Below are 16,283 nucleotides of genomic sequence, written 5' to 3'. Positions count from 1 at the left end.
GAAATAGCAATCTGTTTGTGATCTAGTTTTTGAGCTTGATCCGAAGCCCAGCAAATTAGTGGAAACCTTTCCAAGGACTTCACAGTTCTTCAGTATTGACTCTCAACGCATTCAGAGCAGAGCTTCGTAATAGTCTGCGTATTACTAATATATTTGGAAAAACAATGTTGGACGCCTGTAAAATGCTAAAACAAGTTTCTTTCTTTTTGATGGGTGCCAACAAGAATGTCCTAAGTTGGAAAAAAAAAAAAGGTGTGTGAAAGTCCAAACAACGAAGATGCATGTGGTCATATGAAACGTGTTTAGCTGAAACTGAGGGTGCTGCCGGCAGAGAAATAGCAGAGTTGTTGTCTTTGCCCTTGAGAAAAACAGGAAAAGTTTCAGGAGAGGCTGAGCAACTTACTGGTGGTGTTTCTGCCTGGATTGGTGTGCTGTCAGAACACTGCAATTCCCCTCAGTGTCATAAGTTCATTTCAAAGCCAGTGTTTCGAAATGAGCTTGGAAAGAAATAGAGGGTAGATTAAACAGAGGAACTACATAGCAAATGTAGTGTTATTATTTTGCTTTTTTTTTTTTTTTTCTGAGTAAATCTCACACTTTAAATGAAGCTTAGGTTGGGGGGTGGGGCGGGGAAGGGATGCAGGAAGAAGGACAAACTGGCATTGTGAGCCTGTGTTTCTTATCCCTAGGCAAGACAAATTACATGCACAAACAAGGGTATTTTTCCCTGGCTGCTAGCTCTGCTTCAGCATTGGAACAGTAAACTGTATTGGTTTTGATTCATGCAATTACAAATAAAAAATTGTTATTTTGAGTATACTTCTTGAGATAAAATAAATGGTATGATCCACCTGATCTACCTTTGACTATATAAAACCTGAGTATCCAGTTTTAAGCTAGTCCTGTATGCGCTCTCCGTAGTAACCACACAGAGATAAGAACTCAAAAAAAACCATCTTATCCCAAGTAAGGTGAATTGCCTGACTGTTTGGAGATAATTCTCTTTCTCTCCATTCCTTTTGGAAGGGACTCAGCTAACTTAGAATAGACACCAGTTTTTAGAGCACTGTAGTAGGGTAAAGGTAATTATAGCCTGAATGAGCTGGCAGTCAAATGCTCTAATTTTAATAAATTTGCACAAATTACAAGGTGCTACTAAATGCTGACCAAATCTGGATATTTAGTAATTCATTTAAATGTAGGGCACTACCCCATTGCAAGCATGGTGTATGTGTTCAGTTATATGTAGAAAATCGATTTCCATAATGATTCAGCGTGCAGAATGGTAATTTCCTGAAAATTCAGAATCCTGAACATGTAGAAATGCTTCTGCATGATTGCTGCCATTATTTGGACGACATGATCATCAGGGGGAAATATTTTTTTTTGTCTGTGACAGTCTACGATCTCCTAATGTTAAAAGAGAGATTTTGACATTTCAGATTTAGTGATTGGGAAGATTTCGTTGTCTCAGTGGGAACTATTCTCCCTTCCAGGACTTTTAAAGTCACCTCAGCTGGGCTGATATGTAATCTCTTACTTATAAAGACACTGTTGAAGTAAAGTTTATACATAAATTGCACAAACTATCAAAATATATTACCAGCAGTGAATAGACTGGTGCTGTTTCTGCATTAAGCCTCCTTGGCCTGCACCATAAGGTATGACTGATCAAAACCTGAAGAAAACTATCAATAGAAAATGAAAGCACGTATAAACGGCTTTACTGTCATTGTAATCAGAATGTTGTTCTTCTTTAGTCTGTAGCTTCTTCCGATTTTCAGTATGATGATGTAGGCCCTGTATGCACGCATGTCTTAGTAGCCGAATGACATAGGGCAGCATTTGTAAGGCAAGGCTTTCTTATGTTTAAGGCACTCGGTGTCTGGTTTTTGCCTTTTGTTACAAAATTCCTGTGTATGTTGGACAAGCTTATTACGACCAGATTGCTTATTTTTTTGCAGATACCGTTGAACAATTACTCAATGAGAAGGCAGCTGACTCTCTGGTCAGAGAGGTGACTCTCTGATCATTTTGATCAGATTCTCCCACCCCTAATTCATATTGGCAGAATTTTATTCTATTAGGTAGACCTGCTAATTTTAATGGATCTCCTTTGGAATACTGCTAAGTGTGAGTAGGGATGTCACATCTCCCAACACAGTGGTGTAGAGTGGAGGTTGTAGCTGCTAATTCTACCTCAAAGCAGTGCTAACACATAGTTCTGCTTGGAGATGGATGGTAAATTTTTCATCTTGGATTCAGCAAGGATAAGAATATCTAACTCAGGATATAAGCCATATCTGGGAAAATGCTGTTGTTACATGTGTTAATATCAAATAATTTAAATCTTTGTCCATTCCAACTAAAAAACGTAAATACTAAAACGTAAAAAAACCCGTAATAACTATGATCAGTAAACACACAGAAATTTATACTGTGTGGATATGTTCCAGGGTCATCCGCTTGCTTGACTGCTTTTGAGACTCCATAAGCTCTCTAAGCCTTAGTTTTTCCCATTTGCATGTCAGGTATAACAGTGATTGATCTCTCTCCCATTGGCATAGTAAAAGTTAATATTTAAAGGTGCTTAAAAATCATTCAGTAAAAATGACTGATGTATTCATTACAAATCCTTCTAAGTCACTGATACAGTCCATAAAGAAACATCCTTTAGGGTCAGAATTTTGAGCACAGCTTTGTCAGGGGTTGGGAGGGGGAGGCTTCTTTGTCATGTAATTCAAATAAAAATTGTATTGGGTTGCTGGCCTTCCTGCTTCAGAGCTTACAAATGTCTGTTCTTTTCATGAATGCTTCGTTGGTTATAAGTGTACATGACACACATGAAGGTAGGGGCAAGTATTAGAATGAGTCTTGCCAAGGCATTACCATAGACAGGAGCATGGGCATCTATTCTGCTTCTCAGAATATTTATACTCATTGAAGGCTAACTCAAGTTCCTTTTTGAGTATTAGAACATTGCATGGACTGTGCAATTTATTTTCTTTTTTTTTTTTTTAATTGGCTTCCCTGCAAGTTCAGAAGACTTCAACCAGAGCTGAAGTAAATTACTTACAAAAGTAAAAGGGGAAATATAATTTCTGAATTTGCAATTACTTATTTCAGTCCCACACAGCTTGATCATGACAGACTAGTTCCTTTTGTTGGGGCTCCAGACTATTCTGTGACTTCACTGTGAATGTTATCAGGATATAAAGAAAATGCAGAAAAGATGAGACTGAAATATATTAGATACTTGGTAACTTTGAGGATTAATATCCATCAGTGCTTTTTAAAACCTAAAAGTTTAAGGAAGTTTGCATTTCATTTCATTTTCTTTGGTATTTTGGCTTTACATTTAGGCTGCTTCTGTAATAAAATACTGGTTTTTAATGTCTCCGGCTAAATTTATGTGCCTGTAATCTTTTTTTTTTTTTTGTGTGCGTGAAAGAAACAAAAATCCACTCAACAAGAAGTAGAGCACCTGTTCATACTTTACATGTTTCATAAATGTTACACATTCTCTGTCAGTCCTCATAAGCACTGGATTTATCATGGAGTTTTAAGCACATCATTGAGTTTAAACACACTGATCTGTTTTGGTTTGCTCATACCTGATGGTATTATTCATTAAAAAAACAAGAATGTAGTAGCACTACAGTACAACCAATACTTGGAATTCAGGGTTTTGCTCATCTTCTAAAGGGTTAATTGTTATGTGGAAAAATTGGTATTTTTGTGTGTGTCTTCTAATTTTTGTTTATTTTTTTTAAGGTCTGGGTTAACTGTAGAAAGTATCTTCCAGAATTGGCTTGACACTTCGGGAATGCCAAAGGTAAATACAAAATTCCAGTTCCCAGTTCTTTCTGGAGTCTTGCATTTCTCATTACATTGTAAGTTATTTAAATCATTACCTGAACTTATAATAGGTATAGTTTTAAATAAACAGTTTTGATGATGACGGCTTTCCACATCTTTCTATGGGTTTAGCTTTTATCGGTTGCAGGTTTTTGCTTCTACTATCATCTCAACAAACCTGTCAAAGGGCAAATCTTACAAAACTTGTCCTCTGCTTAGTACTGTAGTCACATGAAGTATGCTTTACAGGAGTAGTGATGGACTCTACTAAATGTAAGGAGCATTGTGCACAGTTGACAGTATATTAATTACTTGAAAGCCCTACTGACAGCAGTAACTAAATGTTAAATTATTTGTTATTTTGTGAATATTGTGTCTTGCTCAAGAATCTGCTGCACAGGTAACATATTTCATTGGTGTTCCAGTTCTGTTGCAGTTGACACTGAGCATTATTTTCTGCTTTTAATACTAAAAGCTTTTAATATTAACGTTTTAAAATCTGTGAACTTAAAATACTTAGTTGCGTCTGTGCTATGTGAAGGTTCTGATTATTCATGTTGGTCCAAAACTGGGATTAGCTGAAGAAAGATATCTCTATATAAATCTTCTTAAAAAACAGTTTTATACAAAGTATTGTTTTATTAGATGCTTGGGGCTCAGTTTCTAACTAATTTCTTCTAAGCTGACATCCCCTTAGGTTGCTTGGGATTTATCTTACCTAGTGCTTGCATTTGTTTCCAATTTGCACGAGCATTAAAAAAAAAATACAACTTTTAGTATGATAAGTCATGGTTTGTATGCGCAAAAGTGAAGGTACTTGGGCAGCATGAGTGAGGCTGTGAGGAGTGGATATGTTTGCAGGTAGAATTGTCAAAATAGCTGGAGAACTCAAAATGGTAAGCAGCGGTCACTGAACCTGAGCTGTTCCCAAACACTGTGGTTGAGCTCTTCACTTGACAGCTTTAGAGGTGTGCGTGTCCACCATTCTCTGTATGCTGTAGAAGGCCCTTTTGGAAGTTCTTCCCTGAGATCAACATGTTCACAGGCTAATATTTGAAGATCAAGGTGGAGTTTGTTTTTTTTCTGTAAAATTATTGAAAATAAAATTAGCTTTAATTGAAAGCGAGGAAAGGAAGGGACAGTAAGTATCATCATGCATCTTGATGTTCAGTCATTTCTTGAAAACGGACCTTGATTTTAATGCTATATTTTGATCAAGGTTTTGCCCCTGAGAAAATTGAATACATTGTAGAACAGCTGCTTCAAGAATAGGGGAGCAACTGACGTTGCACAGCTGTAGTTGTAAGATGCTGAACTGGCTGTCTGTTTTCTGGCATTTTACTTAGAGGTATTTGAGGATGTGCATTATTAGTGTCCCACAATCAACTCTTAAATCACAAATAAGAAAGACAGGAGCAGACTAAAGAACTGAAAATGGTTTTGATTAATGTCAAATCTGAACTCTCTTTTCCTGAGTGCATACCATAAGTTGTTCAGAATGAATAGTGAGTAGTTTCATTATACCCTGAAAGGATCTATTGGTTGTGTGAGCAAAACATGTAACAAAAATATTTCCACATCCAGCAGGTTTGTAAATCATTGTAAGTTTTCTCTAAAGACCAAAGAGATTTCCCTGATATTTTAGCTGTTTTGCAAAAACAACGTCAACAGGAATGGTCCTGATTTAGTATTCTGCTTCTTCTGAGAATCAGCATGCTGACTTCTTCCCTCTGTCTCTCCTTTCTCTCAGTAACCTTTTTGATGATTTACCCTTGTTGCCTTCAGCACTTCTCGGGCTCTTGTGGGAACTTGTTTCCACTTTATTGAAAGAGCTGGAGTTGTTGTCGTTCAGTGAATAGGAAACCTTGTTTCATTTGTGCTTTATTAAATCATTCGGGGAGCCCTTATTCCTGAAATCCAGACTGTAGAGCTTGCTTAGTAGCTCTCAATATGTTCATATCTATGATCTAAATATGACTGTATTTACTGACTATAGAACTATTAATCTACTCATGTGCTGTACGGGAGCTAATACTGAAACCCCCTTAGAAAATATTTAGATAATCTTTATTTCAGCAAACCATTAAGTTGGCTAACATGATGAATCTATGTGAGGGCACATAGACCACCTTCTTCCATGCAGGTCTACTACCTGCATCATAAATAGCAGCCCAGGAACACCACAGAACTGATTTATTCTCTCTCATATGGGTTTCCAGAGGAGTGGACTGGGGTGTGTATAGAGGAAGGGTTCTGTCAGCTCCTTTGGGTGAAGTCATACGGCTGAGCCAGCCACTCAGGCAGTGTGAGCAGTGTGAGGTACTGAGTATCCATTGCAGTTGATTATCTTTCTTGAGTTACTAGAGCAACTGAAAAGCAGCTGCTTACCACCCTTATTTTACTGGCTGCACTATAGTCCCGTAGCATAATAGTCGAAGTCAATCCTGCAGCACCTACTCTTAGAGGGACAAAATGCATTTCTTAGTGGTTTAGTGGTACTTAGGAGAAATAACTCGATTGAGAATTTAAAAATTTTAAATTTACACATGCTATCTAAGACTTCACTGCCTTTGGAGAGGAAACTTCCTTACTGGAGAGACACTCCTTTCTAATGGGATTGGGAAATATGCATCATGCTGTCCATTCTGAAAATCAAGTGAGAACATGGTTCCTTTATATCTCTCCCATATGAGCATTTTTATACTTTATAGTGGCTGTGGTTGTTTCTGTGGCATCTTTTCTTTCTATGTTTCAGTGTGTTTTGCTTAGGAAATTCACGTCATTAACTAAGCAGAAAATTCACCACTTGTGGTTGATTTACTGCATTAGCTACCAAAGTGTTAAGAATTTTCTTCCATGGTTATATGGTTACAATTCTGTAACCTGTATACAACTAGTACTCTCTAAAATTTCATCACTTAAAACCAGAGTTGTTAGGCAACCCCTTGGTTCACTGTCTTCACAGCAGTGTCTACCTTAAGGACACTGGAGCAAAAGATGGGCTGGGTAAATAATTTCCACTCCCCAAAGTGCTGAAGCAACATTACTTACCATCTTCCCTCCAGTAGAGTAATTAGCATTTTGTATTCTTTACAGCCATATGTTATGGCATCTGTCTAACTGAAGATCCTGTACTCTTTTACCTGTGATTTGTTACATTTGCCATTCTGAATCCTGTCTCCAACTCTGTCCAGGGAACCTCATATACAGACCCCTTTATACTTGCAACTTACAAACATTGAAACTTTAATATTTGTCCATTTCTATTACCATTTCACTCTTCAAAAAGTCATTTGGTCTTTTCTAAATATAGGGCCAGTTTCCAGGCTCATGTATATACCAGCAGTAATCAAGAATAACTTAACTTAAGGGAGTCATACTGATAAATAAAAACAGAATTTGGCCTGTTGCCATGAAAAACTAATTCTGCGTGCCAAGTTACACTTCCAAATTTTGTATTTTCTAAAGCATTAAAGTTTAATCATATAAAAAAGGGTGTGTGGTAGTGCCTCGCCAATTCTTTTTTACATGGAAGACTGCCACAGCACAGTGGTTGTTTCAGGCTTGCTGTGCAGGAAGGTTTTCTCACACACAAAACAATCGGGAACATAAGAGCTGCAAAGCAAGCATTTCTGAAATACAAGCTTTCATGAGCTTTTCTGAGAACACATTGTGGTGGTGTTAAATAAGGTGAAGCATATTGCATTGTTGAAAATACCTTTTATAAAATCAAGCAACCTTCAGCATGTACTTCTGTCTCACTCAGAGGTGACTCACCAGGGGATTATAGCAACTTTTCATCGTGTACAAGTAGTAATGACTGAACACCACCAACTTTAGTCAATGAGTTAAGCTGGCAAGGAGTAGAATCAGAAGAACGAAACTGCATTTAGAGCTGGAAAACACCTATGAAATCACTTAAGTCCACTTCATCCCTGCTGCTGCTGATTTGTTGTCTTAAATACAGTTTCTATTGTGTCTTTCACACATTTCTGTGTAACGTTTACTTGGAGTTTAAGACTAAAAGACCATATCCTCCTTGAGGAAGATTTTCTCAGTTCTGTACAGACTTGTCTTTGTGTTATATTGCCCACTTACTCTGAATTTCTTATTCTACCCTAGATAATCAACCTCTTAAAAATATGCTTAAAATCTTTCCCCATTCTGAACTCTTTTGTACACTGTTTAACTGAGAGGTAGACCAATAAACATTAGGTAGTCTCTGCATCTCATAAACTCCTACATGTATTTTTTAACTCATTCCAGTTTCACCACCTTTTCTTTTGCCTCTGAAACTGCATTGTTTCATAATATACTATGATTTACTGGTAAGCTTGCAATCTTGAATGTTCCTTGGGTGTGTATTTCCTTTGATACCTTGTGCGATGAAAACAATCTTCTCTAGATTCATTCTTGAGTTAAAAAGAAAAAGGTGAAAAAGGAAAAAGAAAAGAAAAAAAGAGTAGTTGGCCCACTCCTTCATGATTTTTAGTTTCCAACAGATCCTTCAGTGTAATCTACAAGTCTTACATGATCACATAGCTGCAGGCACTAGGGTAAACACATTGAACATCCCCTCAAAACTATGAAGAAATTGCAAGAGGCCATATCACTGCTGTATCCTTCTCCTAGTCCCTTTTACTACTTTATCCTCCTGTAAAAGCCTAATTCTTATCCACTGTTGTACTTTAAGCAGTATTTCCTGATTAAAGTAGGTACTGCCAAGAGGTTTTCAGAGTATGTACAGCTTATTGTGTGTATTGTGAGAATACTAGCCCATGCTTTCTAATTCTGAATGAACAGCCTTCTCTTACAAGACTAAGAATTTTGACATTTAAAAAGAATTCATATTTTCTCCTCTCTGCACTGCTTTTTGTTACCGTAGTAAAACAGTAGTTTAAGCTACATTTACTAACGTTATTTGTAAATCATCTACATTGCTGGAAATACACAGTCAAAAGAAATCTTCCAGTGGTGAATATTCATTTATCCATATATTTCTGGGTTTGTTTTTATATGACTGGTTCCCGGATTGTCCTACTTGAAGAAGAAATAGATTTGAAAGGAAACTCATAGCAAAATTTGAACAAGTGTTCTAAGTCAATGCAAGTAACGTATTTTTGTGGTTTCATAAATTTAGGAGGATGTTACAGCAGCAGCTCAAGTACTTAATATGATTTCTGATAAAGCAGCTTGTTGTTAAGAAGGTTCCTGGCTTTTGCCTCATTTACAAGCTTTATAGATTTCCTGTGTCCTTTTACTAAGATAAAAATAGAGATGAAGGGATAGATCTACAAGAGAATGCATCGCATGGTAGTAGTTATGGTCAATTATGAGCAAACCAACAACACTCAAATACGTTTTTTTTAAAAGAATGCTCTTACTAAACTTCTGAATTATCTTTAGCAGTCATTCACCCAAGTTTTACAGAGGGTACTGGAAGATTTTTGAGCAGAGAAATCACTCTTATTGGATCAGAGTGTAAATTAAGCCTTGGGTTTGTTAACACTTGATATTTCCTGTCATTGCTAGTCATGTCTTCTCTTGCAATTTTTCTGTCTGGAGGTACATAATAACTGCATATTAGTGGATGGCAACATTGAGACAATAAACAAGTGAAATCTTTATTGTTTGTTGAGATACAGTAAATTTGTAGGCACTGGCAGTGAGAATGACCTGTTAAGTAGCTCATTCAAGCTTGTGATTTGAGGAAAAAAATGGGAAGGGGCTATGAAGAGGTATCATTTTCTTACTAATTTATTAAAGTTTAACAGTGACTCTGTTAGATTAATTTCAAAATTGGTGTTAATTATTAGTCACAAGAATAACATGCTGGTACTTAAATACTGAAGTTTGTTATTTACACTTTGATTTTTTTTTTCATCTGAACATGGAGACTTTTGTGTGTGTTTTAACATCAATGCAGAGAATATAACTGATTGATATGGAATTCTAGTAAGTTGATAATTGAGAAATAATCTGAAGAAAGCATAACTGTTACTTTACGATAAGTACTTATTCTTGTATGTGGAAAGCATACTTTGAAGAATAGGCACTTCCCCTCAAGAAAATTTGTATTGTTTTTATATTAGCAAGCTTGCAGATTGGAAGATAAAAAGATCTTTCCAAAGTCCTTAAAATTTTAAATGAGCATAGGTCAACAATATAAATTGATTAATGGATTATCTAATGATAACAAGCACAATAAGAAAAAAGTTTTTGAATAGGAATTATTAGTGCTGTGATTTTTCCGAGATTAGCAGTTGTGCTGTCAACATTGCATCCCATTTTCTTAGAAGATGGGATTTTCAAAAATATAAAAATGTAATCAAGCAACATGTATAGTACTGTACCATGCATAAATGTCAGATGAATCATGAAGAGAAACAAATCAAGACAGATTGCATAGTCGGACATTCTCTCTATGTTGTTAACTCTTTGAAAGATGTTTTAGATAAAGACTATCCATCTGAGAGTCTTTCTAGATAGACCAAAGTATATGGAGAATTTGATACTTTGTTTGGTGCAAACTATCAAATAAGTTGTAAGGTCTGTTATTATTTAAAAAGATACTGTGTTGATCTAAAGAAGGTTATTCACATAAAATGGCCTTGTAATTAGTTTAGCCATTGCTACAAATTGTATTTAAGATACTGCTACACAAGACACAACAGTGGTATATTTTTTTATTGAATAGTTAAAAAATTCAAGAAAGTCTCTTATAGAAAATGATACATTATTAAATGTCAGTAAGGACCCAAATTTATTTCAGAGCTCTTCAAGTTCAGGCATGGCTTAGAGTATTGTTACAGTTTTGAAGGATTTGGGCTAAATTTCTTCTGCATTGCATGTGATTGCTGATTTTAGGAGAAAAACACAGCAGTCAAGATGTGAATAGCATTGTTATGAATTACTGTGTGATCACATTCTAAAATTGGAAAAAATGCTGCCTCAGTTTAGGCACCCACATAGCACTGAGTACCTTGCTGTCTAGGTTGAGTGTAGATGTTAATTTTTTAATGTTCCATTTGAAAGTATTGGCCATAACATTTCAGTACCTCTGTTGTTCTAATTTCTCAAAGTGAAGTTTAAAACAGAGCTTTAAGAGTCTAAATCTTAGGAGTTTTTTCATCAGTCCTCCCGCTCAAAGGGAAGGGGGTTGATAGGGCAAATCAAATCTAGCAAATCAACAAATGGCTACAGGACAGGTGCCACAGCCAGGGGTTTGGCTACCTAGACCATGGGACTCGCTTTAAGAAACCTGGTCTACTGGGGCCTGATGGAGTCCACTTGTCAGAAAAGGGGAAAAGTATCTTCGGTCAGAGGCTTGCCAAGCTCATGAAGAGGGCTTTAAACTAGAGATGCCAGGGGAGGGGAACCTCAGTCCATCCCACTCCTACCAGTATGATGCCAATGCAAGTAATAGGTGCCCGGAGCCTGGAGAAGAGTCACATGTCAACAGGAGAGCACCTGGAGTGCAGCACAAAGGAATTCCAGCCACTCCAGCCAGTAAGTCAGGGGGTTGGACTAGATGATCTCCAGAGGTCCCTTCCAACCCTAACCATTCTGTGATTCTGTGATTCATCAAGGGCCCAACTTAAATACCTCTGTGCAAACACATGTAGTATGGGGAATAAACAAGAGGAGTTAGAAACATGTGCACACCTGCTGGGCTATGATCTTATTGGCATCACAGAGACATGGTGGGATGGCTCTTACAACTGGAGTGTTGGAATGGAAGGATACAGGCTCTTCAGGAAGGTTAGGCAGGGGAGACAAGCAGGGGGTGTTGCCCTCTAGGTCAGTGCCCAGCTGGAGTGCACGGACCTCCGCATGGGGATGGATGAGGACCTCACCAAGAGCTTATGAGTCAGGATTAAAGGGAAGGCAGGGGCAGGTGATGTTAAAGTGGGCATCTGCTACAGGCCAACAGACCAGGAAGACCGAGCGGATGAGGCCCTCTATGGACAGATTGGAGCAGCCTCATGTTCACAAGCCCTGGTCCTCGGGGGACTTCAACCACCCAGATATCTGTTGAAGCGACAACACAGTAGGGCATAAACAATCCAGGAGGTTCCTGGAATGTGTTGATGATAACTTCCTTTTCCAAGTGATAAAGGAGCCAATGAGGAGAGGTGCTATGTTGGACCTTGTTCTCACCAACAAGGAGAGGCTGGTGGGGAGTATAGAGCTCAAGGACAGCCTTGGCTGCAGTGACCACGGGATGGTGGAGTTCAAGATCCTTAGGGCAGTGAGGAGGGTGCACAGTAAGCTCACTACCCTGGACTTTAGGAGAGCAGACTTTGGCCTCTTCAGGAATCTGCTTGGTGGAATACTGTGGAATAAAGCCCTGGAGGGAGGAGAGACCCAGGAAAGCTGGTTAATATTCAAGGATCACCTCCTCCAAGCTCAGGAGCAGTGCATACCAACAAAGAGGAAGTAGGACAAAAGCACCAGGAGGCTCTCATGGATTAACAAGGAACTCCTGGAAAAAAACTGAACAGAAAAAGGAAGCCTACAGAGGGTGGAAGCAAGGACAGGTAGCCTGGAAGGAACACAGAGAAATTGTTCAAGCAGCCAGGGATGAGGTTAGGAAAGCTAAAGCCCAGATAGAACTAAATCTGGCCAGGGACGTCAAGGGCAACAGGAAAAGCTTCTATAGGTATGTTGGTGATAAAAGGAAGACTAGGGAAAATGTGCGCCGTTTCTGGAAGAAAGCGGGAGACCTGGTCAGCCAGGATATGGAGAGGGCTGAAGTAGTCAATGATTTTTTTGCCTCAGTCGTCATGAGCAAGTGCTTTAACTACACTGCCCAAGTCACAGAAGGCAAAGGCAGAGACTGGGAGAATAAGGAACCACGCACTGTAGGAGAAAACCAGGTTCAAGACCATCTAAGGAATCTGAAGGTGCACAAGTCCATAGGACGTGATGAGATTCATCCATGGGTCCTGAGGGAACTGATAAGGCACTGTCTATCATATTTGAGAAGTTGTGGCAGCCCAGTAAAGTTCCCACTGAGTGGAAAAGGGGAAATATAACCCCCATTTTTAAAAAGGGAAAAAAGACAGACCTGCTGGTCAGTCTCATCTCTGTGCCTGTGAAGATCATGGAGCAAATCCTCCTGCTAAGGCACATGGAAAACAAGGGGGTGATCGGTGACAGCCAACATGGCTTCACCAAGGGCAAATTGTGCCTGACACATTTGTTGGCCTTCTACGATGGCATTAGAGTGTTGGTAGAAAAGGGAAGAGCAACTGATGTCATCTACCTGAACTCGTGCAAAGCAGTTGACAGTGTCCCACACAACATCCTGTCTCTAAATTGGAGAGAAATGGATTTGATGGGTAGACCACTGCATGGATAAGGAGTTGACTGGATGGCTGCACACAAAGAGTTGCGGTCAACGCCTCCATGTCCAAGTGGCAGCCAGTGACAACTGGTGTCCCTCAGGGGTCGGTACTGGGACTGGCACTGTTTAACATCTTTGTTGGCGACATGGACAGTGGGATTGTCATCAGCAAGTGTGCAGACGACACCAAGCTGTGTGGAGCAGTCAACATGCTGGAGGGAAGGGATGCCATCCAGAGGGGCCTGGACAGGCTTAGACGTGGGTGCATGCAAACCTCATGAAGTTCAACAAGGCCAAGTGCAAGGTCCTGCACATGGGTCAGGGCAATCCCAAGCACAAATAGAGGCTTCACGAAGAATGGATTGAGAGCAGTCCTGAGGAGGACTTAGGGGTGTTGGCTGATGAGAAGCTCAACATGAGCCAGCAATGTGTGCTTGCAGCCCAGAAGGTCAACTGCATCCTGGGGTGCATCAAAAAAAGTGTGTCCAGTAGGTCAAGGGAGGTGATTCTGCCCCTCTACTCCACTCTCATGAGACCCCACCTGGAGTACTTTGTACAGCTCTGGGGCCCCCAACATAAGAAGGATGTGGTCCCATTGGAACAAGTCCAGAGGAAGGCCATGAAGATGGTCAGAGGTCTGGAGCACCTCTCCTGTGAAGACAGGCTGAGAGGCTTGGCGTTGTTCAGCCTGGAGGGAGGCTCCCAGGAGGACTTACAGAGTATCTGAAGGAGGCCAACAAGAAAGCTGGAGAGGGGCTTTTTGCAAAGGCATGTAGTGATAGGGCGAGGGGTAATGGCTTCAAACTAGATGAGGGTAGATCTATATTAGATATTAGGAAGAAATTCTTTACTCTCAGTGTGGTGAGTCACTGGAACAGGTGTTGCCCAGGGAAGTTGTTGATGCCCCATCCCTGGAAGTGTTCAAGGCCAGGTTGGACGGGGCTTGGAGCAACCTGGGCTAGTGGGAGGTGTCCCTGCCCATTGCAGGGGGATTGGAACTAGATGACCTTTAAGGTCCCTCCCAACTCTAACTATCTTATGATTCTATTATTCTAATCTAGCCATTAATTGAATAATTCAGAAAAAAAAAATGCTTTTGAGATTCTCAGCTGGGACTGTAAGTCTGCATTAAGGCTGAGGAGGATACTTCACTGAATTTAGTTTAATGACCTGCTAAAACATTTGCTTGCCTCTCAAGTCAAAAGCCACATCTCTGTTTTTCTTCAGGCTGCCTTCCAGCATTGTATGTGTCCAGCTCAGACATACAATAGTAGTAGTATATTAAATCTGCATGAGTAATAGCTTGTTCAAGAAGCTGAAGTGCATTTGAAACAAATGTTCAATTTCTGAAATAATTGTGGACTGAATTCCACCTGTTTGTTCATTAGAATCTCTTTTAAGTTTAATAAATCTCAAGCAGTCGTTCTGGTTCTCTTTCCTATTAATTGCATTGCTGAACACAAAAAGCTGTGTTATGTGCAGAATGACTGAGCTTATCCCTACTAGAAAGGAGTTATGTTTGGTATCTAAAGAACAATAACAGTTTGCTGCCTGGCTGATCAATGCTGGATCAAGTTCACATTCCCAAGCTCCCACTCTCCCACCTACATGTGCAAGGGGTGGAAACATAGCAAAGAGAGGGAGGACGGGTCCTCTTTTACACAGAAATGTTGAAATGAGATTTGCCCGATAAGGGCACAGCTGGGCTTGCGTAGCAATAAACATTGCTTTTAATCCATTGCTTGTAAAAACATCCTCAGAGAAGCACAGAAGTTAGCAACCAATTTTTAACCTGCCCATTGTTTTCTTTACCCAGTGGAAACAATCCGCAGAAGTTTAAAATACTTTTCATGCTACCTTGCAAGAAAAGTTTTTCTATATTAATTACGGAAGAGTAGCCTTCAAAATGGCTGAAATCTCTCCAGTTTGGTGTCCCTTATAAGTAGTTCTAGTGCACTGGAGACAGGATGTGAAATAATGAGAAGTCAGATGCTACTTTAGGAAATATATTTGAGGTTTTTTTAGTGTGGAAGGATAGAGAGTTGGGCATGAAGATGGGGTAGAAATTTTATATGACAGCAACAAGTTCATTGTCTGAAGTCCATGTAGCCCTCTGTAATGCTGACCCAAAAAACCTGTGACCAACTGATTCATGCAGTGGTCCAGTCAGAAGCCAAAAGTGATCCTGGGGGTTTAGATCCATCCGTTGTGTTCCCAGCTGGCTAGGGTTGGGATGGAAGGTCTTGCTTTTGAGGCCAATGCTTTTTTCACACATTGTGCAGAAACACTGAGCTGCTGAAGTACAGCTAGAGAGCAAATGGTAACAAAATCTGTGTAATGGTCTCCATTCCATCCCCATCAGTTCTCTGTCTTCCACAAAAGCTGATATGAGCGATGTCAAGATTTTTCCCGGTTTATATTACCTTCAGTCATCCTCTTTTCATTTAGCAGCACTTCATAGCCAGATTGAAGATGTAGATGATGATCACCTTCTGTTTAATCATGGAGGAAATAAGTGATTCTTCTAAAACTCATTCCAGCTCCATAAGAAAGGGATGTTTTTCCAGGATGCTTTAACTGTTTTGTCCATTCCCTTCCCAGTGAAATTTAAATGCTAAAATGAAGATGTCTGGAGAAAGATAGTTTTGAAAAGTCTATTGTCTGACAAAGCTATTAGTCAATACAGAAATGAGCAGTAAAGGTCATGGTTCAGCTTACGGTTATTATCCTTAGCATATGGGCTAACAGTATTTCATGGCCAGAGGGCTAATGGACTTTTGCCTTGAATATGTTTCTTTACAAGAGCTGTTGGAAGGATATTTGATTGCTTCAAGGGATCAGTAAGACTCAGAGGTCAGTACCTCTGAAAGATGTATATTATTTCTTCAAGAAATAGTCTGCCTCATTTTCTTTAAGTCTCTTTGTACTGGAAAAGGAAAAAACTGCTTGTCACATCAGTAGTGCAGGACTGTCTAGTATCCATGTTCAGGCATGTTTTTCTTTGTTTTTCTCTGTAATTAAAAAACAAACAACCCCCCCCCCCCGAAAAAAAAAAAAAAGGCAAAAAAGGGCTTCA

The 16,283-nt window shown here is 39.3% G+C and overlaps 1 protein-coding gene across 1 annotated transcript in view; it reads left to right on the top strand.

Annotated features, from left to right (window-relative positions):
• LOC104287168 (chromosome unknown open reading frame, human C9orf3) overlaps window positions 1-16,283 on the top strand; it is a 221,923-nt gene that overhangs the window by 125,045 nt on the left and 80,595 nt on the right. Inside the window, 1 exon segment of the mRNA XM_009885835.1 lies at window positions 3,775-3,835. Coding sequence (XP_009884137.1) covers window positions 3,775-3,835 — 61 coding nt within the window.

This window comes from Charadrius vociferus, unplaced genomic scaffold (assembly GCF_000708025.1).
Source record: "Charadrius vociferus isolate BGI_N301 unplaced genomic scaffold, ASM70802v2 scaffold235, whole genome shotgun sequence".
Taxonomy (NCBI): Eukaryota; Metazoa; Chordata; class Aves; order Charadriiformes; family Charadriidae; genus Charadrius; species Charadrius vociferus.
This window is presented reverse-complemented; position numbering and strand designations above follow the sequence as displayed.